General features: G+C 39.5%; 2 protein-coding genes, 1 long non-coding RNA gene and 1 other non-coding gene across 4 annotated transcripts in view; 2 read left to right on the top strand and 2 right to left on the bottom strand.

Moving 5' to 3' along the window:
- The window catches only part of LOC146713725 (F-box/WD repeat-containing protein 7-like), a 47,163-nt gene extending 36,058 nt beyond the window's left edge, over positions 1-11,105 (bottom strand). The window contains exons 1-2 of the mRNA XM_085450078.1: positions 10,871-11,105; positions 5,055-5,642 (exon numbers count right to left, since the gene is read on the bottom strand). Coding sequence (XP_085306204.1) covers positions 5,055-5,594 — 540 coding nt within the window. The 5' untranslated portion in view covers positions 5,595-5,642; positions 10,871-11,105. The remainder of the gene's footprint in view (positions 1-5,054; positions 5,643-10,870) is intronic.
- LOC146713726 (uncharacterized) lies at positions 6,934-9,015 on the bottom strand. The gene is made up of 2 exons (XR_014919289.1): positions 8,793-9,015; positions 6,934-8,546 (listed from the first exon to the last, which is right to left on the bottom strand). It is a non-coding gene; the product is annotated as an uncharacterized LOC146713726 (long non-coding RNA).
- A 1,251-nt stretch (positions 11,106-12,356) lies between the features above and the next one.
- On the top strand, positions 12,357-12,428 carry trnap-ugg (transfer RNA proline (anticodon UGG)). The gene has a single exon. It is a non-coding gene; the product is annotated as a tRNA-Pro (tRNA).
- Positions 12,429-20,402: 7,974 nt separating this feature from the next.
- Positions 20,403-22,560, top strand: LOC146713723 (tripartite motif-containing protein 16-like). Its single transcript, XM_085452705.1, has one exon. It carries the CDS (start codon positions 20,412-20,414, stop codon positions 22,086-22,088), a length of 1,677 nt encoding a protein of 558 aa, XP_085308831.1. The 5' UTR covers positions 20,403-20,411; the 3' UTR covers positions 22,089-22,560.
- The last annotated feature ends 5,192 nt before the right edge of the window (positions 22,561-27,752 follow it).

The raw sequence follows: 27,752 nt of genomic DNA, 5'->3' as shown, positions 1-27,752 counted from the left end.
GCGTGGGTATGAGGGTGTGTTAAGGTGTGTATGAGCAAAAGGAAGAAAGACTTGGAAGGCAAACAGAAAGACCAACTAACAAATTATATGTTAGATGTTCCGTTTTGTAGGTTTGTGTACCTGTGGTAGAAATGCACCGTATTGAACGAACTAGACCAGATGATGTCATTGATATTGGTGAAATTAAAATATACCGAGTGCATTTCTTAGGAAGGCACGAGTAGCATCCTCCAGGTCTGAAAAATGAAACCTGGAGATACAAAAAAATGCAGTACCTCTAATGTCCACTTGAGGCCCACTCCAAAAGTAAGCCAACTCTAATAGAGTCCTGTGTTAAAAATGTCCACAGTCTAGTAAAAATGGACTTTAGTCATCATGCCAAAAAGTTACCAGCTTAACATAATGGGCATGGCGTCTTTGATTGGCAGCTGTCCCAGCACTGCTGCTAGCTGTCAGCGAGGCTTCCCCTGCTTTCAAGTGCCTGAACTGGACACGTTTGTGATGTTGGTGCCTGCTGGAGTGAAATGATCTAAAAATAAAAAAAATAATAATAATTTTTTTTTACAATACATATTTTTTTAGTCTACACTGATTAGCAGCTGTCTAACTAACCTGTTGGTGGATAAAGTGCTATTTAACCCTCTTGACCATATGTGTTAATTTCTGGCTAAAAACCCCCTACAGCAACGTTTTGACAACCAAATTTATTCATTTATTTAGTTTTAGTCTGAAACCAATAAGCTGCATTGTATAAAAGAAGCACCCATCCATCATTTATAGACAGAAGAAAGCTGACTCTCTGCCAGTTCTGTGCTTTGAAGTAGCTTCCTTTCTCACTTTGTGATGGACAACACAGACTATTCACTGGAAAGTACCATTATGACGCATTCTCAGATAGGATGAATCATTCAGTCGGCTCAAGGTTGCATCTGAAGCGCTCGGTAGACGTCTCTCCTTGTACCAACAACTATTTTGTTCTGTGACGTCTACATCATGACAGAAAAATGGAAATTTCCTACATTTTGGCCCAGACATTAAAACGCGGCCTCCTCTAACAGTAATACGATTTGGTTCATCCCTCCTGAAACTCACACAAGAGACACCACGTTTCAGACCCTGTACGAGCAAAGGAAAGGAAAAGTGTGTGTTCGCATACCAGACATGCCGTTGCAGATCTAATGTGCCTCCACTCATGCCAGTCATCTGACCCTAGTGAGGTCAGTGTGTCTGTCATGTGTCTTTCACAGACATTTTGAGTGAATAAGAAACAGACCGAGTGTGTGTCAACAAGGTCACACTAAATCGGTTTAAAAACTAAGATAAAACCTCTTCACTGAGCATTAAAGTGTATTAATATAATTCCAGTACAAGTGTGTGTGTGTGTGTGTGTGTGTGTGTGTGTGTGTGTAATCCTGTATACGTGTAGTAGTCTAGAAAAAAAAAATGCTCTTAGATTACAGATCAGTGCCCTAGTTTTTCTGCCTGCTCCCTTACAAACACAAACATTTGTACATTGTGGGGACCCTCGCTGATATGGCCACTAACCATCACGCCTAAAAGCCTCGACTCAATTTTAAATTCAACCAAACCCACAGCATCTTTTAAGAAGTCAAATAGGCCCTTACAAAGACAGTCATGCATCGCCCATCAGCAAACTTGACTTAAAAGGAGAGAAAAAAAAAAAAAAAGGAACTGCTTTCACGTGTTTTGAACTGAATAAAAACCTAAATGTGCCCCCTAGAGGCCACAGAGAGAAATGCAAAACCAAACCATCAGTTGATCTTCGGGTGTCCCATCATCACACTAACAACTATACACTGTACTGGTTCTGCACCAGTATGACAGTGCATGTGTCTGTGTGTGCGTTAAGCCATCAGTTCCCATGGGACCAGACTTCATATCCCATGATCCCGCAGTTGTGAGAAGAATCTGAGGAATGTTGACTGCTGCACATTCCCACCCACACCTCCCTCTCGGTGTGTGCGTGCTGTGTGCCTATCTTTGTGATGACTAATTTAGTTTGAGTCCTTGGGATTGAGGACATCATTATCAGCTACGAGCATGATGGGATATCTGATGTTCTCACTGCTGCTAGACAGCACGTTTTTTCATTTTTGTATTCGAAACTAATTCATGACATGTGAGATTAAAACATGTGACTCAGGACAGGTTGACTTGATCAGCCTGAAGCTTTTGGCTGATGGCATATAAAAGGTGCTTGAAGCTACTGTGAGGTCACAGGCGGGTTTGTGGACTCTTGATTTGAACATTTTGGCAATCGAGATCAATTTTTAAAAATAAACTCATATTCTACTACTTTATAAATCACAAATATAAGCCACAGACTGAGATGCTTTACCATCTGCAGTATCGTCACTATTGCAAACATGATCATAATTTACAACTCCGACTCCGACTCTTGACTTAGAGCCGAAACTCATCAGGAAAACATCACCAAGGTTGTGCATCCAAAGCTTCTTTCAACCATTATCTTTAGGGGTCGCCAAAGCAACCCACCTCACCCTATCCCAGCATCCTCCTCTGTCACACCAACCCTCTGCGTGTCATAATTCACTGCATGCATCCATCTTCTCTCTGGTCTTACGCTTGGAAGTTCCATCGCGTTTTTGTTGTGTATCCAAATCATAGACCATAGCTAGTCTCGCTACCATCGTGTAAGCCTTCCCTTTCGCTCTCGCTGCGATCTTTCTCTCACAAATCACCCTGAAACCTGTCTCCATCATGCCTGCACTCTCCTCTTCACCTCTCTTTTGCACCAAATGCTATTGGATCGTTGACATCAGCCATTTCCCTGTTGTTCCCACATGTATTCTGTCTTGCTTCTACTCACTCTCCTTACCCTTCACTCCAGAGTTTACCTCAACCTCTAGGCTCAATTCGAAATGTCATCTGCCAACATCATAGTCCACGAAGACTCCTGTCTGATCTCATCTGTCACTCCTGCCGCACACCTCACCCCAGCCCCTGGCACCACACTTTCTCTGCCTGTTCTTCATGCAGCACTACAGTTCATCTGCTCTCTCTGACTCCACAAAGACACAGAAACTCCTTCTGACATTCTCATATATCAGCATGATGCCATAATGCTGCTCACAGATCATTATGGCATCATGCTGAGATTTGATTTAGTACGTACTTAATCTAGTATGTGCAAACAATCCCCGTAAGTCGAAAGCTCCACCTTCACACCGCTCTGAAAAGTTTCAGAAACTGTTTTTCTACTTCTCATTTACATAGTGTAAATAAAATGTGTATATGTGTAAACTTACACACACAAAGGGCATTTCAAACCCTTTGTGTATACACACACACACACACACACACACACACACACACACACACACACCTCTGCATCGGTGTTTCACTCACTACACATCTCTATCAGGTGTATTTCATTCACACTGAGGAGATAAAGTGTGCACTGGCGCCACCTGCTGGATAATTGCAGAAGAAGCAGGAACTCATAAGTATAAAAATATATTGGCAGCAGTAGAAGAAACACTTTTATAGTTTAAAAGTATAAATATACCAATCAGTAAATGGACTTCAAGAGAAAATAAAGATCCTACTGATTTATTCTGTTTGAATGAGACCATCCTCCACTGCTGTGGACCTACTGTGAACACAGTGTAATTACACATGATGTAACAGAACAGACAGAGCTCATTAAAGCGCCTCTCACATTTTAGGATATTTCACCATATTGGATTATACAAAAGCTGCAAGGTAGAAATCGTAAGCAAATTGGGATATTTATCCATATATGCAAACTGTATGAACACTGACCTTTAGCCAATTACAGCAGCAGAATATGATGGGGCATCAAGGCATCTTCAAAAACACTTTAAATATCTGAATGAGGTTTTATACTGGACGACTGTTAAAATAGTTGAAATTTTTAAAATGTCGTTCTTTATCCCAACGTGTTCATGAATAATCCTTAAAGTGTTGTCTCTTTTTACAAATGTGTCAGGCTTTTCAATCATTTGTCAGAGTTTCTAAATTCTCCAGCTCTTTGTTTCCCCGAAGATCTAAAACTGAGGTGGTGAGTATTAGACTGACCCACAGAGGAGCCACTTTATGGGCAAACCTCCAGTCTCAAATAATGAGAATGATCCTTTAATCCAAATACTGAAAATATACATGATTAAGTTCTTCTTTGTATTCCCTTACCCCTGACTCCTAACCATTCACTGCCTCTCCCTGATCCTGGTTCTGTTGGAGGTTTCTTCCTGTTAAAAGGCAGTTCTTCCTTCCCACTCTCACCACGTGCTTCTCATTGGGCAGGGGTGACCAAACATTATACTAAGAGCACCACTGGAAAATCACTCAGGGGTCCTTTTTTAAGCATAAGAATTATACTACTATGCTGCCACCATGAGATAAAAACAGAAATTACACACAATAGGGTGAATTACACTTTATTAAGCACGGTGGCACAGTGGTTAGCACTGTTGCCGCACAGCAAGAAGGTCCTGAGTTCAATTCCACCATCAGCCCCTTTTCTGTGTGGAGTTGGTGTGGGTTCTCCCTGGATTCGCCGGCTTCCTCCCACAGTCCAAACACATGCAGTTAGTGGGGATAGTTAATTGATTAATCTAAATTGCCCATAGGTGTGAATGGTTGCCCTGCGACCGACTTGCAGCCTGTCCAGGGTGTACCTCGCCGCTCGCCCTATGACAGCTGGGATTGGCTCCAGCGTCCCCCGCGAAGGAGAAGCAGAAGCTGATCGATGGATGGATGGCTAATTATATTTATGGTGGCGAGCAATACACAATATATTTTGAATTAGGAACGACAGGTCATATAAAATCTGACCTAGAGTGATGATTGGCCACCCAGCTGGACTTTGGACAAGCCTGTCAAAGAGGGAATCTGAGTGTTTGGGTCCTCTTGCTAACAGTAGGGCAGGTGTGTCAAAATAAATCCCGCACATCACCTTTCTAGCGCGCATGACACACAAGTGCTTAATCAAACAGAAGCCTGAAAATGATCAAGTTTACTAAGATAAAAAAAAATACTGTGGGTCCTACCTTAAGTTGCAGATGAGCCTCAGGTGACGCCAGCTCCCCTTCCTCCTCTCTCTCCTCAGCATTTGCCGCCTCCTCCTCCTCATTTTCTTCTTCTGCCGCCTCCTCCTCTCCTTCCATCTCTCCATCCTCCTTCCCCTCCCCTCCACTCTCTGCCTGTCCATTATCCTCATTGGTTGGTTCAAACTGGGTGGTGCCAAAGGGCTCTGAAGGACAGGACTCATCCTCAACAGTTAGGATGGCGACTCTGACCTCCTCTTCATCCTCGCCCCCCCTTCCTTGATGAGGGGAGGAGATGAAGGGAAAAGAGGTGAAAGAGGAAGAGGCAGAGATTGGGGTGTGTCCATTAATCAGCTGACTTTGAGCTTCATCTCTGGGAGAAGCCTTCATCAATTCTGTTTCCTTTCCCTCATCTTCCTCCTCCATCTTTATCCCCGATTTAGGTTTAAGAGAACCATCCCTCTGTTCCCCTCTTTCTTTCGCCTGCTCATGTATCGTCTCCTCCTCTCCCTCCTCTCTCCTTTCTCGATGTCGTCCCTCCATCGATCGTCTACTCTTTCTTCTTAACCAGCACAGGAATGTAGAAGCATCCTGAAAAGATAACAGGGATCAAAACATCAACATCATCATCAACAAAAACCGCAGCACAAACCTCCACTGAGGCAGCTCATTGTCTGGGCAGGATTTACTTTGAAGGGAATATTGTCATTATCTATTCATTCATTTAAGTTTTTTTCCTTTTTAAACTATAAGAAGTTTGCACTTGTTCGTACTGCCCCACAAAGTGCAGGCTTTTAAAATCTAGCCTGTTTAAACACATTTTAATGCACTTTTAGCTGTTTATGGCATTCTTATCGCATTGACTTTCAATCTATTGACCTTAAAGGAAAGATCAGAGGTCAAATGTAACAATACTTTGTCTTTATATCGCACTTGCTATACATTGACCATACATACCAGACTACATAAGAATATTAGTTTTTAAGTTGTAAGCTTATTCTGTCCATTTTTCCATGAATAAAACATTAATGTAAGGTCACACAGACAGAGTGGGAACGTATTTGGTTCTTTTAAATATCTTCTTAGAACATAAAAAACTGGAATGTGTGTAAAAATTGGATTATAGTTCTGCTTTTGCAGTATTTTTATGCTGCCAAAGTATAAATATCTGAGAACAAATGGGATTCAGTGTGTGCCCAATGGGAAAAAATAAAGCAGGAGGTTTTTATTTCATCAACCTATGCCAATTATTGTGTCTCATAAGCTAAAGACAGAAAGCATTTTAATGAATGACAAACAGCAGGTTTATTTATCTTCAAAACACAAAAGCATAAAAAAAACAATTTTTTTTTCAGTGGTTTCATATTGAAATTAGCTCATGGTCACATGTTTAAACAACACTTCAGTTTTGGTTTCCTTTCCTTCAGAATTCAGAACATTTGTCCATGCCTTATGTATTGATCACTTTAATAATAGTAATATCACTTTGTAACTTAGTTATATGAGTGCAGAATAGCATCACAAATTATGCTCTATCACACATACACTTTCCCAAAGGGACCATTGTATGGAGGTCAGAGACATCCAAGCGCTGCATGTCAGGAATTATTATTATTTTCACCATCATCACCATCATCATCATCATCTCGGAAAGAAGGGAGGCAACGGCTAAGTGAAAAACATAGTTGTAATTCTCTCGGAAGGGAAGGTTTTAAGGATGAGCTGAACTGAAGGTTCAGGCTCACATGATGTGTTGTGTTTTTGTCTGTGTATGTGGATAAAAGAGGTCAGAGCGGCGGCCCATCTTTAGAGACCACTTTGGCGTTTGACTAGAGATTTCACCATATTGCAATATGTAATTGAACCCACGTCAAAAAGCTGCTAACCAGGTGTTTGCAGTTTATTTTAAAACTCTCATGACAGATGTTTTTGTGATTGAGCCCCAGTGACCCAATCCTCTTACGTACATCCATGGCCAAAAACACAAATGAAAATAAAACACACGAGTAATCAATCATTAAAAACGTATGAACATCCATTCCTAAATACAGAAAAGTCCATGGAAGCACCAAAGTTCATCTCCTCTCTTTAGATCCTCAAAGAAAGAGAAATTCCTCCAGACCTTCTCTTTGCTTCATGAACACTCGAAGCAAACACTCATTTAATTTTTCCACCAAACAAACTTAAATCATGCCCCTTATATAACATTTGGTTTTAAAATATTTTTTTTCTTCAAACGGAACAAAAAAACCAAACAAACACTTTTTTGACAAATTAAAAGCTCACTATAAGAATCTTTCTATGAAACAGTGAAAGAGTTTTCCTCTGCCATCCTCACCTCGAAATGTTATAAACCGTTCTTTGTTGAAAGCCCGCCACTAACATGAGATCTTGTTTTTCTCTAATCAGTGCCTCTAAAGTATGACGGGTGATCTATGCAGAGAGGAAACACCACAAAAGTGAGCTCTCAGCAGGAATAGAGACCAAAGAAACTAAAAACTAAAATGAACACTTTAACCTGTCCCCAACTTGATGACTTCTTTTTATTTCAATTTGACAAACTCTGCAGTGGCTCCGTAATTAGAAACACAAAGTCCAGCATGGAGCGGCTGAGTGAATGTGGTCTGGACTCTGGAGGAGAGTCACTAAAGCTGCTAACATGGTGTTTTTCTCCAGGACAGGCCTCGGTGTGAAAGTCTTCCTGCACTGAGGGCAGCTGTGGATTCCCTTCCTGTCCTCTTCATCAAAGTGGGCTTTAATACAGTTCCTGCAGTAGCTGTGTCCACAGGCTGTAGCCACCGGATCCTTCAGTAGATCCAAACAGATGGAACAGTTTAATTCTTTTCTATACAATCAGAGCAGATTTATAAATGTTGAATTCAGTTTTTGTGATAAATTTTCAGTTACCAGTGTTTCGCTTTAGTAAAATTACCATGAGATCGCTTTCTACTTGTTAGAGATGCTGTTTTCTGCACTTTTTCCCTTTTAAGGCATAAACATTTTATCCCTTGTGGCCCATTTGGGTAGTGCTTTACTACATGTGAACGCTCTTAAGGAGTGGTATTAGATTGATGCACCTCCTTAGCAGATTTGTTTTAGAGGAATTTGCAGCCAGCTATTTTACCCTTTAATCTTTATTTATCTTCTAATATATCTCCTGTTCTTGATTGCATAGCCCACACCAAATCACCGTACCACATTCTCCTACACTATGCCATAACTATGTACCATCCATCTAAATGTAAATAAACTCCAGTCTTACAATTTACTCCTGGATTTCAGCCTCTCCTTCTGACTGAGAATAACTATTGTAGCAAAATCCAGCACTGAACTGAATAACAGCATTCTGTACAAGAAGAGTTGTGTAAGAGCCAATTAGCACATGTGCAGAGCTACAGAAATCACCTGAAAACCTATGGAGAGAACTAAAGGTCAGAGTTCACAGAAGGGGCCCACAGAACCTTTGAAGTCTGTGTGGAAGGGCCAAAATCACACCTGAGCTGAGATGAGGCAAAGGCTTTTCTACCAAGTATTAAATACATTTCAGTAGGTGTGTTCAATACGTTTTCCCTGTGTGATTGTTCGTCATTACATAAAATTTATGGAGATCCATGGTTTGATTTCCTTGGATGTTTGGATTAGATGGGTCGTTACAGACATTTGATGAGATTTCGTGTCAGTAGCACCTTTAGAAATAAATTTAATTAGAAAAATTGGTGACATGTTTAATACTTATTCTACCAGCTGTATATAGTAACTATTTTTAGAAAATATGCGGACAGAGTGGAACTACAGAGTTTCAGGTAAAAGAGGGAGGAGTTATCAGGGTTTCAATTTTGAGCCATCTTTTAATATAGAAGAGCGCATTTAAAACACCAGTGAACACAATTCTTAGGCTGTAAATGTTAATTTCAAAGTAATGAACAAAATAGAAGTTAAATCACTATACTTACAATATTAAAAGGTCATTATGCAAAAGACAGGTTAAATAAATCAACCGCTGCAACTACAGAAACCATCAACACATAAATAAAGATTCAGTTAAACTCTATAGTGTAGTATGGTGTAATATGGTGTAAGGTAAAGATCGTACAATAATACAGAGAAAACAGAAATCCTCAACAATTAGATGACCTCCTATGAGCAAGCACTTTGACAGCAGTGGGATGGAAAAAAATCCCTTTTACCAGGAAGAAACCTCCAGCAGCAGCAGGCTCAGGGAGGGGCGGACATCTGTAGCAACTGGTTGGGGTGAGGGGAGGAAGACAGGGCAAAGACACGCAGTGGAAGAGAGCCAGAGATTAATAACTAATGATTAAATGCAGAGAGGTGTAAAAGACGTGTTAAAACAGGTGATTGAAAAAGAAACAGTGCATCATAGAAGCCCCAGCTTCAGGCCTTCACAACTAAGGGAGGATTCAGGGTTACACAATCCAGCCCTAGCTGTATGCTATGCCATATCTTCCTGCACTGAGGGCAGCTGTGGATTCCCTTCCTGTCCTCTTCATCCCAGAAACTTTTAATACAGTTCCTGCAGTAGCTGTGTCCACAGGCTGTAGTCACCGGATCCTTCAGTAGATCCAAACAGATGGAACAAGAGAAGGTTTCTCGGTCGAGCTGAACTTTCTGTGCCATTTCTCCTCTCAGTGTCAGTGACTGTGTGAGTTTCTCTGGGATCCAATGGAAAATATTTGTAATAGTTGTACAGACTGGAGCTGCTATGTTTCAAGTAAAAGTGGGAGTTTTGTTAAAGGAGTGGTTTGAAGCATACACTGCATATTTAACCCTTGTTATACAAGAGAGCACCTTTAAAATGCTGGTCAGCACATTATGTACAGTATGAAAATTCTAATGAAATATGAGTGAAATCAGTCACATGTGCTTGTAACAACTGACATTTAATGGCACCAATCACAACAATCGCCCCCACAACAACACCCAAAGCCAAAATACACTGATTACTGTAGCTAAAGAAGATATTTAAAACTTTTAAACAACTTCTGCAACGAATCCAAACACTAAAACTACACCAACACTTGTGACAAAAGAATGTCTTACATGAAGCACCTCCTACAAACAACAGCAGCTCCAGCGATCAGACAAACCAACATCAAGCATCAAGTCAATCTGGCTTCTGCAACTAAAATGACCACTACAACTTACAACAGCATCCAAAACATGGCAACCATCTGCAACTAAGAAGAACATCAAAACAATTAAGCAAAGCAAATCTTTAACCTCACAACTTCTGAGCCAATTAGTGAACCTACAGCACCAATTACAAAGCACATGGCACTCTGCAATCTATTTGTGTAATTTCACCAACACCAGCAATCAAATTCAGATCCTACAACAAAATCCCAGAATTATTCAAGACCTTTTCTGCTAAACAAATTTCTTTCCATGTTGCACAAACACTTATTCGAACATCTATAAGTAAATATAATTTAAGATTTAAAGCATTTAATCCCAAATAAAGTCAAAGATAGAGTGTTGTGATGCACGCTCAATCGTCCAGCTGTCCATCTGGACGTAGCATTTCATCACTCATCCAAGTGACTTCTTCAGTCTCTGCTGACTCCAGGTTTCCGAACATTACCGTTCATACTTGTATAATGAGACTCAAATCCTGCCTGCAACAAGTGTGTGTTTTGATAACTACCCATATGATGTCGTACTTCAAACTGCCCGCAGCTAAAAAATATCGGGTATCTCTATAGTTAACATCGATATCTCCGTCACTTTTACAACCACCCTGTTTAGCCACTAAAAAAAATCAATACGACTATGTTAAAAGCTTTAAACCGAGACGGACTTACGTTTTGAGCTTTCCTCTCGCTCTTCGGACTTTAAAATTTAAAAACCGGCATTTTCTTCTTTGTTTATTCTTCACAGCAGCTTCAGCGTTTCCGCTCCAAACAAACACCTCGGCTCTGAAGATGTCTCCAGAGCGTTGAAATTACACACTTTCCGCTTCTACAAAACCTCAAACCTCAGAAAAACTAAACTTTATCCCGTTCTCCTGTCTCCCTTTTACGCATGAAGCTTTGTTTGGCGCGGTTTGATGACGTCAGGCGCCTGAATTACATAACGCTCCGCCATTGTCCAATCAAACGCCTCACAGCTTCCTCTGTGTGCTGACGTCTCGTTGTGAAAATCTGTTGTTTAGTTTACTGTGGAAAAACAAAATATCTGCAAACCTGCAGCTCTCAACCATTATAATAATGGTGGCATAACTTTTTAAAAATTACATTTAGTTATCTAATAATACACTAATACTAAATACTCTTATACCAAAGCCTGTTTATTTCAACCCACAAATGCATTTTCCTCACAGATGTGGCTCCATTTAAGGTTTCACAGAGGTGTACACAATGGTGTGAGGTTCATTGCCAAGAAGCACTGTTACAAAAAATAAATGACCAAACACAAATGTCCTGATTTTATAATATATATGAGACTGATATCAGGACCAGAGCAGATGGACTAGACGCCAAGCAACTTTGATGGGGTGAAATTAGACTGAGCTCACTTTATTTCATTACAAAAAATGAAGAAAAACAGAGAGGAAGATTAATGCTTCCACCTTTACAGCCTGCACAACAAATTCAAGCATAAAGAACCTGTCTGAAACCACAACATGAACCTGTAATAACTGTACATGCAAAGTACACTCACTGCAAATTTGTTTTGCATGTCTCAAGTGAGAATTGGGATAATACATTTTTTTGTTTAGTTTTTTAACATACAGATTTAAATATTTGCTCCACGTCTGACAATGTTCATGTAAAGTTTCCTTCAGATTGGCCCACCATAATTGGTTGATTTGAGATTTACCTATTATATACATATATACAAAGATGAAGGGTAAGGACCTTGTGTAATACAGCTAGCACCCCCATAGCAAATTGTAACATGTATATGGTAGGAAGCGAGGGCTGGGAGACTCTGTGATACAACTTGTACCACTAATCTTAACCTGATTTACAAAGAGGACCTTTCAAGTTAGCATATTTAAGAATATTCTATATTACAGCCTGCAAATCTAAATCTACACTGATGTTCTTCATTCTTGTATGTGACTGCATCTCCCCTCTCTCTCCACTCCACCTCCCAGTAACAACGTCCAGTCAGAATCTCTCCACACAGAACCTGCCAACATAAAGCAGCGGAGGACGGTGATTTCATTATTACTGTGTATGTGAAAGATTAGCTGCCAAACAGAACAACTTACAACAAATGAAAGCTAGTCAGCATAGTGACAAAATCACCGAACATCTGTGAGCTCTACGGGTGACCACGTGTGGCTCGTTGGTCTAGGGGTATGATTCTCGCTTTGGGTGCGAGAGGTCCCGGGTTCAAATCCCGGACGAGCCCGAATTGCTTTCGGATGCTTTATTTATGTCATAGTTATGGATGAAAATGTCTAATTTCAACTGAGGAATCCTTTAACATTTATATCATATTTAAGTTAAGCTTTTGCAAAGTTAACTTGTATAACTCAAACATTAATTAATTAACATAAATGATGTTCTCAAAAAAACTCATTCAGTCATTAATTGACTAATAAGACATTCATTGGTGTGTCAGAAAGAAGATAAAGAGGTCATGATACACTTTAACTATACAACAAAAGTTCAAACTGGTCTGATAATGCGAGGACGTTGCTGTGACTTATACAGTGTCTGCTTATTTTTATCTCTTCTCTAAAAAGCATCAATAATATTAGCTTAAACCCCTTGAAATTATTAGCTAACTTTAACCTTCTGATCCACTAGTCTGCTGGTATATGCGAGTCGCCAGCTGAGAAGCTGATGAACTTTATTATTTTTATTTTATTTTTTTAACGATTTTTGTTCCTATTCTGATCTAACTGGGCTTCAGTGTTTCGGTACAGCTGCAGATCCAGGTGACAGCAAATCAAAATGATGTCACCTGTGAGTGTCCAGCTATTGTTATACACCGATATGGATCAGTTCATGTTGTTTTTTCCCCCCACTGTAACATTTAACAAGGACTGAGAGAGGAGGACAGAGAGGGAGAGAGCAAAGAGAAACAGGTAAGAGTGGACATGTGGTCAAATTCACCTCAAATGATAAAGCTGTAGATTCTGTTAACCCACATTCAGTGATGATGATTTGACATAACTAAGCCGTGTGTTGTCCTGTTAACAATCACAAATCCCAAACTGCTCTTCTAATAATTATTATGAGATTATATTTTTGTCATTTACCAGCAAATACAATTCTAGTTTAGTGAGGAGGATGAAGAGAGAGAGGTTGTACAAGAACAGGAAGAACGAGGAGAAGATAGTGAAGTTAGCTGGAAAACTACAATTATTATTCACAAAGTAATTTTTCATGTTGGCATCTTGTACAGGTTGGTGGAGTGGCAGGGTGATGCTACTTTAAGTGTTTGACGATTTGACGGATATAACGAGACCCAAGGGAAGCGAAACTCAATACATTCACGTAGGACACAGGCCTTCAAAGTAAAACAGGAAATGTAACATAGATGCAGACTTGACAAGGGGAGACAGAGCAACTAAGAAACACAGAACAATAACAAGGAGACACAGAGGGCGGCTACTAAAAAATACTGAAGAGAATACAAGAAAGCCGAACTAAGACACTAGACTACTGGGGCAACAAAGAGAACTAAGATCGTAATACAAAAACTCAGAGACACAAGGAACTCAAAACACTGGGTCACCGACCCAGGACCGTGACAACGCCCGCCTCTGTCATCTTATCCTTTTTGACACAACGTGAGAAGGGTTGACTACATTTGCAAACAGTATTGTAAATAACCCTAAATACTTTTATTTAGTTCCTTGCACTTCATTTTGGCACTTATCGCTGTTTCCTATCACCAGCTTTGTGTTTGAGTTTAGAAGCTTTTATTTTGCAGGGACGATTTCCCGTGAAACACTGTCGGCGTAGTTTTAGCATCAGTCCCTTGGAGATTTCTTTTGTCATTAGCAGCCCCCTTGATAGAGGCACATGGTAGTTTCATGACGTAGATAAGGACATGTTTATATGTTTTGTGTGACAGAGGCTACATTTGTTAAATTTTATGTTGAATCCTATTTTATGATGTAAGGTTTATGATTGTTAAGAGTGTAGATTTTTAACTTACACGCTGTTTCTGTGTATAAATCCCCAGCTCCTATGGTGAGGTTAATGGTTTACTGCCATTAAGCCTTCAAAACCTAATGAGTAAAGTGTCATCCTTCATTCGGTGGTTCGCTACAAGTATATTCCATATTAACTACGCCCCCTGCCCCCCGGAAGCTGATCAGCTTCCGTTAGTTTGCTCCGTTTCGAGTAGTGATGGTAAATTTGATTCTTTTTACTGAATCGGGTTTTAATGAGTCACTCACCAAAGTGAATCGGATATTTTGAGTCATTTGATTCACTGAGTCAGTTGACCAGAGAGTGCAAAAAATTTACATTTTCACTGAAACTTAACTTGTTTCTCTTTTCATGTATATCCTACTGCTAAGATGAATGATAAAAAAAACAACTATTTTATAGAGCAAAAAAGAGCTAAAAAATTTCTAAAATTAAGCAATTTCCTATCAAAACTGCTTAATAAACATTTATTTTGTTTATTTTTATTTTATTAGTATTTTCCTTAAATGTGTTAAATATATATTTTCTCAACTAAATGTCCACTGAGCTGTGAGCCAGGGGGCGGTAATGCGCCTTAACATTGGTTGCCAACCAAGCAGAAGAAGAAGCTGTGAGCCAGGAGGGAGGGGGTGATGAGTGAGTGATTCGTTCACATGATTCAGCACAGGAAGGAAGGGGGTGAGTAGCTTAAATGTGCTGTTAGCATGTTAGCAGAGCGATGCTACTGTGAACCGAGGAGCTATTTTCTTGATGTGAGCTTCTACTCAGGGTTTTTTTCTTCCAGTTCAGAGCAGAAATTTTTTGTTACGATACTGGATGTTGTGTTTTTCTCCACAATTTTAATTATAAGCTAGATACATTGCTGCTAATAGCAACAGGGATGAGTCAGTGAGTCAGTGGGGCTTGTGAATCATGATTCATGAGTCAGTAAAGTGATTCTGGAGTATTGAACGATTCGTTCATGATTCGTGCAGCCTGTTGGTAAGTTGTGGAGGAGAAGTCCTCGCTCTTCTTTTTCTTTTGAACCTATAAAATTATAAAAGCATTTTAAAAAAAATAACTGACCTGTTTGTGATGTGTTCCTTGGCGTGTGCTAAAGAGATTGTTGTGCATGTTCACATTGTTTTTTGTTTGTTTTTTTACTGACGTGCAAGTTTAATCTGTTCAAACAAATCGTTGCGAAAGTAACCAGTGCAGCTCTTCAGAGACTTCAGCACTTCTAGCGTACAGGGGACGACAAGTAAGGACAGACATGGTGACAGTTCATATGTACCTAACATGTATGTAAGGTACATATGAACTGTCACCGTTATTAGGAAATCTCCTTGGGAAATCATAACATTTGATCAGAAATAAATAAATAAAGAAGGAAAAAGGTGTTGGGAATGGTTTTCAGGGTGACGTGCAACCCTGTGCTCTCATGTAGTAGTATTATTTTTAAAAGAATAATTTAATGATTGTTTTGTCAAAGTGGTGAAAAAAGTGAGCAAATCCTTAAAAACTGACATTGTCCAAACATTTTAGGACCAAAGTACTAAAATTGAAAGCACTGAAGAAAAATCATACACAACATAGTACTTGTATATTGAATTTTATATCACCCTGATGCTGCATCAGATTTTATTTCCTTAATGCTGAGTGAATTTATAAGAAACGCTGTGATTTTAAAAGTGTGACCTAGAGCCATCTGGTGGACCTTGAATGTACTGCAGATGGGATCTACAAGAAGTCACAAGATAAATTTAAAAATATATTTTAAGTGTTAGTTTAGTTTAAATTGACATTAAATATTACTCTACTACTACTACAACTAATTATAATAATAATATAAAATTAACTAGAATAAAATAAATAAGTTCCATGTTTCCAACCAATATGATTCTTATCTTGATGCATGCTCAATCCAGGTAAGTAAATCGCAAAAAGTTGATTCTGTTCATCTGGACGTGGCGTTTTCAGAGCTACAAAATTCTTGTTAAACACTTTTTTTTGCATAAACAAACAGGTCTTAGGGTCCAGAAGTTCTAATCATTGTCATTTGCATGTCTAGCTTAGTTTGCAATGTAACGTTGTGGTACCTTGCTCATTCATAATGTTCAATAAAAACTTGATGTTGACCTACTGTTGTTTGTGCTCCCTTGTTTGGATATACAGGTTAAAGATGTGTGAAACCAACATGTGGTCATGTTTCTGAGCTGATGGGCATCATTCACTACAGAAATGCATGTTTAGACCAGAGATCAAACTAGTTTCACCAAAACAAAAGAAACTCACACAGTCACTGACACTGACAGGAAAAATGGCACATAAAACAGTTCAGCTGGACCAAGAAACCTTCTCTTGTTCCATCTGTTTGGATCTACTGAAGGATCCGGTGACTACAGCCTGTGGACACAGCTACTGCAAGAACTCAAGAAATAAAATGTTGCATTTACTCCACCCAGTTATGTCAACCGGTTCCACATAACTGGGTTAGTGAAATATAAAATGTATGATACACTTAATTTGAACAACAAATTTTAAGTACATCTGTCAAGTTTTGGCTAATTAAATGAAAATCACAAGAATGGTGTTGTATTAACTAAATATCATAATGTTGATCTAACTAACATGTTGACTTAAATTGACAACACTAAATAAAATCTACTCAACCAAAACAAGCCCTACCTACTCTATAAAATAAGATGTTGCATTTACTCCACCCAGTTATGTCAACCGGTTCCACACAACTGGGTTAGTGAAATCTAAAATGTATGACACATTTAATTTGAACAACAAATTTTAAGTACATCTGATAAATTGACTAACCCTAAACGAGCTCTAATGAAACTATAGGATTAAATTACTTACTCTATTTAAAGTAAATTGAATAAATCAAACACAATTTTATTCAGTTAACCCAACTTTAATAACACTTGGTGTAAAATGTGCTGAAGCAAACTTTGAGCTGTTCAAAATTCTAGATCAATGCCTTTTTCCTAAACAAAAATATCTTCACATATATGCAAGTGCATATTAAGTTCAGGAAGACATAATACAGAATGTAAAAATCAAGTTATTAAAACTGGAAAGTGTTGTGATTCCAACATTTTTAACATGACTTAATGTAAACTTGCTTTGGGTACAATGGAAAACTCACAATTCAGTCCTATAAACAACAAGTAGAAATGATTTTTAGTGGCATTTTTGTCCATATTTAAAAAAACTTTCAGTTTTTCAAAACTTAAAATGAAGTCCAAACTTAGGAGCAGTCTTGTTCAATGTAGCTGGATGGTGGTAAAAGTTCAACATGAACAAAGCATGCCAAAAGGTAAGAGGCCTTGCAGAAGTTCTTGCGGAATTCAAACTGAACCGTTTATAAAGTGCAAGGAGATGGGTTTGAGAATCTTGTAACCAGTTCAGTGTCCTCTATAGTTCAGTGCAGGCGGCTTCACTCAAGCAGTTTGTTTTTCAGAACTTGCACCTTCATGGATAGGTTGTTCCCATCCAACTCCATCAGCACCTTCTGAAGAAATTCAAATATGTATTTCATGTGCTTTGGGTACCTCAGATTTAGACTGTAGATTAGTCCAAGCAGGAGGGCACACCCCTTTGCCACATCACTAAGAGCTTTCAGCACAGTGTATCCTTCTATGATGACACAAATGTCCTCAGGTGTATCTGCAGAGTCTGCTCCTTCATGTCTGACAACACAGACTCCTAAAGTCAGCTGCTCCGTTTCTCTTCTTGCACTAAGATCCACATCCTTAAAATGAAAACAAAGGGGGGAAAAAGTTACTTGCATATAGATACATATGAACAAATGAGCCCACCTTCAATTTACTATCCCAAATTTAAAAAAAAACAAACAAACAAACTGATCTTTCCCCTTTTCTAACTTACCAAGAATTCCTTGAACAGGTCATCTGGCTTTTTATTTAAGTAGACACAGATAGTTTTTAGAACGCATTCCCGTCGAGCATCAATGCTGATATTCTGGTGGGGATAAGAACTCAATGTGAGACAAGATTTTGGTTCTTTTCCACCTCTTCCCAAACCAAAGTCAAAAATATTAACAGATGAGTGATTAGCGATGAGTAATTAAACAATGTTTGACAACTCACATTAGTGACATTCAGTGAGGTTAATGATTGGTTAGGCACTGACTCTTCTGAGTCAGATCAACAAATATATGAACACAAAACTAGAAGCTTTTCAATTTTGACAATACATGAAAGCTTTCACTTTTGCTTTAATCAATTCTAGACTGTTCAACAATATAATTATTAATTGTACCCCTAAAAATGTTAAAATGAAATAGAAGATTAGAACTCGGCAATATGGATTCAAAATCCTATCACAATATTTTCTGGTATTTATTACGATAACAAGAGTTACAATTAAAGATAACAGTAACCACAATCGCATCTGAGCCACTTTTGTTGCATCTACTGACAGACAGAACTAGCTGACCAACGTAAATTGAAGGGGGGAACACACAAATTGTCACTTTGATAATCAATGGAACTGATACAAGGAGTTAAATGCATTACATATAGCTGTATTACACATAATGCTGCATTTTAATGACACAAGATAAATGCATGTCTTACACTTTAATCACTGATATTAACACTAAACCAGATATCAACACGGGGTAGAATTCCTTCAAACAATGTAGCAACTTATTTGATGCATGTTTCTAAAATACACTATACATATATTTCATTCTTCAAACGGATAGGATCGCTGGCGCTCCTGGTGCTCATTACTGACACCAGGGAGCATGCGCGGTAGATGTTGGGAGTAATTTTAAAGCTGCAGTTCTTAGTAGGCAAGTTGCAGCTTAACATGAATCGTAAAACATTTTGGGAAATTACACCGAAGTGGGCCCAATAATATTTGTTAAATGCCTGACTACTAACACCTGTGAGAGGCATACAAGCTAGAATGCTAAAAAAAAAATTACCAGACATCATTTGTTTTAAAATAAAACATACAGAAGTACTCCCGAAAATGTCGGATGTTTATCATTTAGTACACATTAACCAAATTTGTCATCCTTAAATGGTTGTACTTACCAAATAATCCTCAAATGGCAATGGATTTTATCCATGCTGATTGCATCAACATGATGCAAGTTTCGGTTGAAAATGGCGGTTGTTCAAACTTCCACACTGCACATGTGCAAACTGAGAAGTACGGAGAGCCTGTTAGGACAATCCTCTTCAAATTAAAGTGCTGTTCATTTTAAATGAACTTTTTACATTGGATTTAATGTACTGCATTTTGTTGTATTGAAATATTGTGTTATTAATTAAAATCAAAACAATATCCTTGTGCTTAGAGTTAAAAATCAATTGGTGACATTAATTTTAACATAAAACGTTTACATAATGCTAGCAACATCAGTGTATCATTTCTTAGAGTGTACAAGTCAAACACAACAAGGATTTAAATTCAAGACTGGAATGACAACACAATCAAAACAGGAATCAGAAATCTATCTGAACAATAATCAGAAACTAAAAACACTGTGACAAAAGAAACTGAAATTCAGCAACTCAGTTTAAAACCAGGGATCATGACAAAGTGTCCAATAAGGTGATGTTTTTGTTTCTCTGTTGCACTGCCTCACTCATTATCAGTAATATAATAAAAAATGTATTTTCATTGCTTTTTTCATAAAGCAAATCTCTGTATTGATTTTTATGTCTTACTTATATGTTTATTGATGTTTGAATCCTTTGTTCATTTGATAGACTGTTAACTCCATTTTTTGACTTTGAAAAAAAAATTTCAGAAGAAAAATGTCCAAAAATCATTTGAAACACAGCTGATTACAAAACAAAACAAAAAAAATGTAAAAATGAAAAAGGAGTTGTTTCAAAAGAGAGACTCCAAGAAAAATTGACCCCCCCCCCCCCCCCCCCCCACACACACACACACACACACACAAAAACTCTGTTAATTATGCTCTGTACAGAAAAGGGTATAAAACACAGTGTCTACTTTAAAGGGCTCCTATTCCTGGAATCACTCACAACCTGACCACTCCTTCCTCTTCTAAACATAGAAACTACTCTTTGTGCATGCATTTCCTCATTCTCTCCTCTTACGTATATAGATATATATCTAAGGGCTGACAGGCTCCATTCACTGCAGACACACATTTAGTTCAGACCTCAGGCTAGTTTCATTTCTACAAAACAGAAACTGAAACCGTCACTGTTACTGGCACAGAGAAATGGCAGAAAAAGGAGTTCAGCTGGATCGAGAAACCTTTTGTTGTTCGATCTGTTTGGATCTACTGAAGGATCCGGTGACTACAACCTGTGGACACAGCTACTGCAGGAACTGTATTAAATCTCACTTTGATGAAGAGGACAGGAAGGGAATCCACAGCTGCCCTCAGTGCAGGAAGACTTTCACACCGAGGCCTGTCCTAGAAAAAAGCACCATGTTAGCAGCTTTAGTGGAGCAGCTGAAGAAGACTGGACTCCAAGCTGCTCCAGCTGATCTCTGCTATGCTGGACCTGAAGATGTGGCCTGTGATGTCTGCACTGGGAGGAAGCTGAAAGCCATCAAGTCCTGTTTATCTTGTCCAGCCTCTTACTGTGAGAAACACCTCCAACCTCACTGTGATGCAGCTCCATTAAAGAAACACAAGCTGGTGGCCCCCTCCAAGAAGCTCCAGGAGAACATCTGCTCTCGTCGTGATGAGGTGATGAAGATTTTCTGTCGTACTGATCAGCAGAGTATCAGTTATCTCTGCACAATGGATGAACATAAAGGCCATGAAACAGTCCCAGCTGCAGCAGAAAGGACTGAGAAGCAGAAGGAGCTCGAGGTGAGACGACTAAACATCCAGCAGAGAATCCAGGAGCGAGAGAAAGATGTGAAGCTGCTTCAACAGGAGGTGGAGGCCATCAATGGCTCTGCTGATAAAGCAGTGGAGGACAGTGAGAAGATGTTCACTGAGCTGATCCGTCTCCTCCAGAAAAGAAGCTCTGATGTGAAGCAGCAGGTCAGATCCCAGCAGGAAACTGAAGTGAGTCGAGTCAAAGAGCTTCAGGAGAAGCTGGAGCAGGAGATCGCTGAGCTGAAGAGGAAAGACGGCGAGCTGGAGCAGCTCTCACACACAGAGGATCACAACCAGTTTCTACACAACTACCCCTCACTGTCAGCACTCAGTGAGTCTACACACTCATCCAGCATCAATATTCGTCCTCTGAGCTACTTTGAGGATGTGACAGCAGCTGTGTCAGAGACCAGAGATAAACTACAGGACATTCTGAGAGAGGAATGGACAAACATCTCACTGACAGTCACTGAAGTGGATGTTTTACTGTCACCAGCAGAGCCAAAGACCAGAGCTGGATTCTTAAAATATTCACATGAAATCACACTGGATCCAAACACAGCAAACACACATCTGTTATTATCTGAGGGGAACAGAAAAGCTATGTATACCAAAGAAGAACAATCCTATTCTGATCATCCAGACAGATTTACTGGATGGCTTCAGATCCTGAGTAAAGAGAGTCTGACTGGACGTTATTACTGGGAGGTGGAGTGGAGAGGAAAAGGAGTTGAAGTAGCAGTCACATACAAGAATATCCGAAGAGTAGGAAAATCAGACTTGTGTTTTTTTGGATTCAATCAAAAATCGTGGTCACTGAAGTGTTATATCAACAAATATGAATTTTGGTACAACAAAATCCAAACTGTCCTCTCAGGTCCTCGGTCCTCCAGAGTAGGAGTGTACCTGGATCACAGAGCAGGTATTCTGTCTTTCTACAGCGTCTCTGAAACCATGACTCTCCTCCACAGAGTCCAGACCACATTCACTCAGCCGCTCTATGCTGGACTTTGGCTTTGTGAATCTGATGGCGTCTCTGCCGAGTTCATTAAACTTAAATAGACAGAAGTCATTGACAGAAAACTGGATAAATGTGTGTTTTAGTCTACAGTTTTTTTTCTCTGTAATCATTGTTACTGATCTTGCAGTTGCGCTTTTCTTCTTTGCATACCATACCATCACCTGTTAGTTAAACTTTTGTTGTCTAGTTAATGACTGACTTTATTTGGGTGGGACTTCATCTTGTGTTTGTTTAGCCATGTAAGGAAAACAAGGCTCCCATGTTTTATTCCGTCAGTGTATTCTTCCACTGCAAATGGTAAGTAATGTAAAAACACTGCTGCCACTTTTTTGGTTTCTTTGATGATTGATTAGACTTTTTCTTTAGTGCTGATATTACTGTGTTATTTGCAGCTTTAGGTGGTTTTAATCGTTAGCATAAGTTTGGCAGACATTCTTGCTTTCACCAATGTTCAAGAGTAACAGTCGCGAATTAATTGTCAGTATTATTGCTATGGAGAATAAAACATTAGAGCCTGTCTCTGGTTTACCTGATGATATTCTCATGAATGGGGCAGAGTATTAAGTATCACCTTAAAGCACTTGTTGCAGGCTGCTGAGCTTGCATCAGCATAGAGTATGCAACCAGAAGGCCTTCTCGGTCTTCGAAGGAGCCGGCCCACGCAGACCACGAAGGCCGGGTCTTCCAAAATGTGCGGCCTATGAATTGGGACATAGCTTTTGTGTGTGTGAGTTTGCATGTGTAAGAGAGATACTGAGAATTTAAAATATTATCTGTTAATGATGTAGTTGACATGATGTTGCATACTCTATGCTATTAATTTTAAAACTGAAGTGCTGCTAATTGAACAGTATGTGCTGTAATGCATTAATACAATGTACCAGAATAGAACAGAATGGAATAATACAGTGAACAGGAGCAATGAGAAGTATGCAATGTAATGATGAGCACTCCTAAAGATCTGCAGAAAGGTTCACAGAATCATTTTCCCGCTACAATCTGATATGTTTACATCTTTTGCTGTGAAGTACAGCCAGACTTTTGACCGCTTTGCCTTGGGCATTTTTAATCTGTAGCTCTGCTCTAAAAGAACTTACGTACCTGGGCCTGCTTACTACGCTTGCAAAGGTAAACTGATTGGCTAGAATCCAAAGTGTATGACATCTCAGGGAAAAAAAGCACCGAAATAAAGCACTGAAATGTGCGCTGCTTTTCGGTCTGGTTACTACCGTTTATGTCAGAACCGGTGCCATCATGGCACCGGATACCGGTACCCATCCGTACTCTTGACCTACTGATCTCCAAGGGCCTGAGCATTTGAAAGGTTACTGTGTCTGATGTGGGCGTGTCTGATCATTACTGTGTTTTCTTTGAAAGTAAAATTTCAGCCCACACAAATATATCAACAGCAGTGATCACAAAACGGTGTATAACTGAAAACGGTAGTGAGATTTTTAACCAGGTCTTCCCATTAACCTCTGACCTGTCCAGAGGGTCAGTCAATGAGCTCGTCAATAGCTTCAATGCTAACATGTTAAATGTAATGGACACTATTGCTCCCATTAAGGTGAAGGTTATCTCTGGAAGGAAAAAGTCTCCATGGAGAAACTCCACACTGGTGAAAAATGAAAAAAGAGAGTGTAGGAAAGCTGAGCGCAGATGGAGAAAAACAAACCTCCAGGTTCATTATGACATTTATAAAGAGAAACTTCACAATTATAATTTACAACTGAGGAGTGCAAGGAGGTCCAACTTCTCTGACATCATCACTAAAAACAGCCATAATGCTCGGGTCTTATTTTCTACAGTTGACAGGCTAACAAACCCTCCTGTGTCAGTGGCAGCTGAACTTCATTCGACCATGGCCTGCAATGACTTTGCCAAATTCTTCACAGACAAAATCAAAAAGATTAGACAAACAATTGGTACATCAACAGCAGATCCAGGATATGTACTGTGTCCACCAAAAAACTGTTTAAACACCATCAAATAGTTTCACCCTATTAACAGCAAAGACCTGGAGGACATCTTAGGTAAACTGAACTCCTCCTCTTGCTGTTTAGATGTCCTGCCAACAAGTTTTTTCCAAAAAGGTCTCAAAGACTTTGGAATCAGACCTGTTACAGATCGTCAACATTTCTTTAATGTCAGGTGTGTTTTTAGAACAACTAAAAACTGTAATTAAACCTATACTGAAAAAGGACAATCTTGACATGACACAAATGAACAACTACAGGCCGATCTCAAATCTCCCAAAACAGTTCACACAATACACATCACAGCAAAAGCACCTCCCACCCAAATGGTTCTAAGACAAGGCACTATGAGTGTGTATGTGTAAACATGTGTATGCATGTGAGAATGTGTGTGTGTGTGTGTGTGTGTGTGTGTGAGTGTGTGAGAATGTGTGTCTCTTTGTGTGCGTGACTTCCAACTGTTTCTAACAACATCCTTAGTCATAAAATGGTAATCTCCCCCCACACCCAATATTCATTCAGAACTCTGCTGCTCGAGTCCAAAAAAGTGGACCACATCAGTCCAGCTCTGAGGTCTTTACACTGGCTGCCTGTTCGTCAGAGGATAGACTTTAAAGTTCTGAAATTTCCCCTTGTGGGACTAATAAAGGTATCTTATCTTATAAAGCTCTGAATGGTTTAGGATCAAAATACATCAGTGACCTCCTGACCCAGTATGAACCTTCCAGATCCCTCAGGTCATCTGGATCCGGTTTTTTAATCAGTTCCCAGAGTCAAAACCAGACATGGAGAAGCTGCATTCAGCTTTTATGCTCCATATATCTGGAACAAACTCCCAGAAAGCCTCAGATCAGCTAAAACACTCAGTTTATTTAAATCCAGGTTGAAGACTCACCTGTTCTCAGATGCATTTGAATAAAGGACACATTTGTCAGCTGCATTTGGAGGAGTCTACAGTTTTGGACAGCCTTCGTCACCTGGCTGTGATGTAATCGGCCTACAAATGCATCTTCAGGAAGATGCAGCCCATGGTTTTGGACATCCCCGTTATCTCTTGTTGATACTCATTCAGCACAATCTCCAGCAGGTGGAGGGTTGCGAGTTTAATGTTGATTACTGTTTCCTCTGACAGGTCTGATCCAGTTGGGTCTGCAGTGCAGCCTTGTGGAGTGGGGGAAGGAGTCGGCAGGGTCTGGATTAGCAGACCCTCTGCGAGGTCCCACAGTTGCGCTGCATCCTCTATAGGAATATTAGAAAACACCTTGTTTTTGACACTAAATTGTCAAAAACAAGGCGTTTTCTAATACCCTCGTATGCAGTGTTGTGTCTGTCCCTCTTGATGGCGTCATCAACCTGGCTAAACAGACAGTGCAAACCACTCCAGTTGCTCCCCTGTATAAAAAGGGGAGTCCTTAAACCATGTCGTGCGCTCTTCGAAGTTTTGGAGGGTAAGGATTTAACCTCCTGTTTTCAACCCCTCTGGTAGCTATAAGACTTTCCCTGTCATTACATACACTGAGAAAAATAAACGATCAGCCTAAACCCTGTAAAGCTCGGGGGCTGAGGAGCATATAGCATCTCTACAATACAATAGTGCAAAAGAGCTGGTGGGTGGTGGTGGCGGGGGGGGTGGGGGGGTGATAAAAGCACATACATATTACTACTCATGTATGAGTACAAGGTAGGAAGGGGAGGCCGGGAGACTCTGTGATACAACCTATACCACTAATCTTAACCTTACGAAGAGGAACTTTCAAGTTAGAATCTATATTACATCCTGAATTGCCCGTGTGTAATAAATGATTATTACACCACGGTGTGTTTCACCTCTAGCATTCATTTCAAATCTACACTGATGTTCTTCATTCTCGTATGTGACTGCAACTTTAACCCCTCTCCCTCTCGACTCCACTTCCCAGTAACAACGTCTAGTCAGACTCTCTCTACTTAGAACCTGCCAACATAAAGCAGTGGAGGACGGTGATTTCATTATTACGGTGTATGTGAAAGATTAGCTTTCTGATTTAAAGCCTGTTGGATTTTGTGCTAAATATCACCGTTTCCAACAAATCAAAGACAGTTAGTCAGCATAGTGACAAAGTAACCAAACATCTGCGAGCTCTTTGGGTGTAGGCAGGCCCAGGTTCAAATCCCGGACGAGTCCAGAGTGTTTCCGACACGACATTTTGATATGTTAGCAACAGCTTACACCATATCTCATTGTTATGAGATAAAAATACCTGATTTAAATTTAACATGGAACGTTTACCTACTTCAACTGTAGGTAAACGTTACATGTCATATGGTGATCTAGGAATCCTTTAACATAGATATTATATTTAAGTTAAATATTTGTAGAATAACTTGTACAACTCAAACATTATTTTTAATAGAAAAGATGTAGTCAAAAACAATCATTCAGTCATTGATTGACTAATAAGACTTTAGTTGTTACGGCAGAAAGAAGATTAGTGACACCAATTTAAAACACACTTTAACTGAAATTTAGCAAAAGTTCAAACTGTTCTGATAATGCGGGGACGTTGCTGTGACTTATAAAGTGTCTGCTTATTTGTATTTGTTCTCTAAATCATGTATAAAACTAGTAGATGGTGTATTTTAAACTACTAGAAATGAATAGCTAACTTGAACCTATTGATCCACTAGTCTGCTGGTATATTGCGAGTCGCCAGCTGAGGAGATGATGCAATTTATTATTTTAGTTTGTTAAAGATTTCTCTTCCTATTCTGATGGAATTGGGCTTCAGTGTTTTTTTCCGGTATAGCTGCAGATCAAGGTGACAGCAAGTCAAAATGATGTTACCTGTGAGTGTCCAGCTGCAGACTGGGTTTGAATATTGTTATAAACAGATGTGGATCAGTTCATGTCTTTTATTCACTGTAAGATTTAACAAGGATTGAGAGAGGAGGACAAAGAGGAAGAGGTAAGAGTGGACGTGTGGAAAAATTCATCTCAAATGATAAAGCTGTAGATGCTGTTTTACCACATTCATTGATGATGATTTGACGTAACCGAGCAGTGTATTTTCCTGTTATCAATTATGCATCCCAACCTGCTCTTGTAATAATTATTATGAGATTATATTTCTGTCACTTTCCAGCAAATACAATTCTAGTTTAGTGAGCAGTTCAGTGAGAAAGACGGTTTTTCAAAACAGGAAGAACAAGGGATAAAACAGTGATGTTAGCGGAGCAAAGTGCGCCGACTTTGTTCAACATTACTTGGCAACAGGGAACGTGAGGCAAGTTGCACTGGTGCATTTGTGACAGCTTCACTTGAAATGCCTTCGCCGCATCATACATGCCATGTCCATGAACAGACAGATTTCCTTGCTGAGCTCAAAACCTCTGTTGAGAACTTTTCCCCAACTCAGCCAGCGGACGTCTGTATGATAAGGAATGTCGGCAAACTCTGAATCTATTTCCCACATAAAAGACTGAAATTGACGGTGATTTAAACTTTTAGCTCAGATAAAATGTACAGCCTGCGTCACGGTGATCATTACATGCTCCATTTTTAGGACTTTACCACACAGCGTCTCTTGGTGTGTGACGCAGTGATATGCTGTTAACTCACCGGTACAGTTCTCCTCCTGCATCTTTACTTACTGGATCCTACATCCTGCACAACACCAGCGCTCCATCCGTTGTCCCAGGGGAGTTTCATGTCGGTTACACTTTGACATACGTTTTAAAAAATGTCTTTGC

This window comes from Copadichromis virginalis, linkage group LG3, assembly GCF_057382275.1.
Source record: "Copadichromis virginalis isolate Kocher_CV1m ecotype Utaka linkage group LG3, C_Virginalis_male_GT1.1, whole genome shotgun sequence".
NCBI classification, from domain to species: domain Eukaryota; kingdom Metazoa; phylum Chordata; class Actinopteri; order Cichliformes; family Cichlidae; genus Copadichromis; species Copadichromis virginalis.
This window is presented reverse-complemented; position numbering and strand designations above follow the sequence as displayed.

What these genes read in the sequence shown, in the direction of transcription:
- LOC146713723 (XM_085452705.1), top strand. Translation starts at nt 20,412, where the DNA reads ATGGCAGAAAAAGGAGTTCAGCTGGATCGAGAAACCTTTTGTTGTTCG.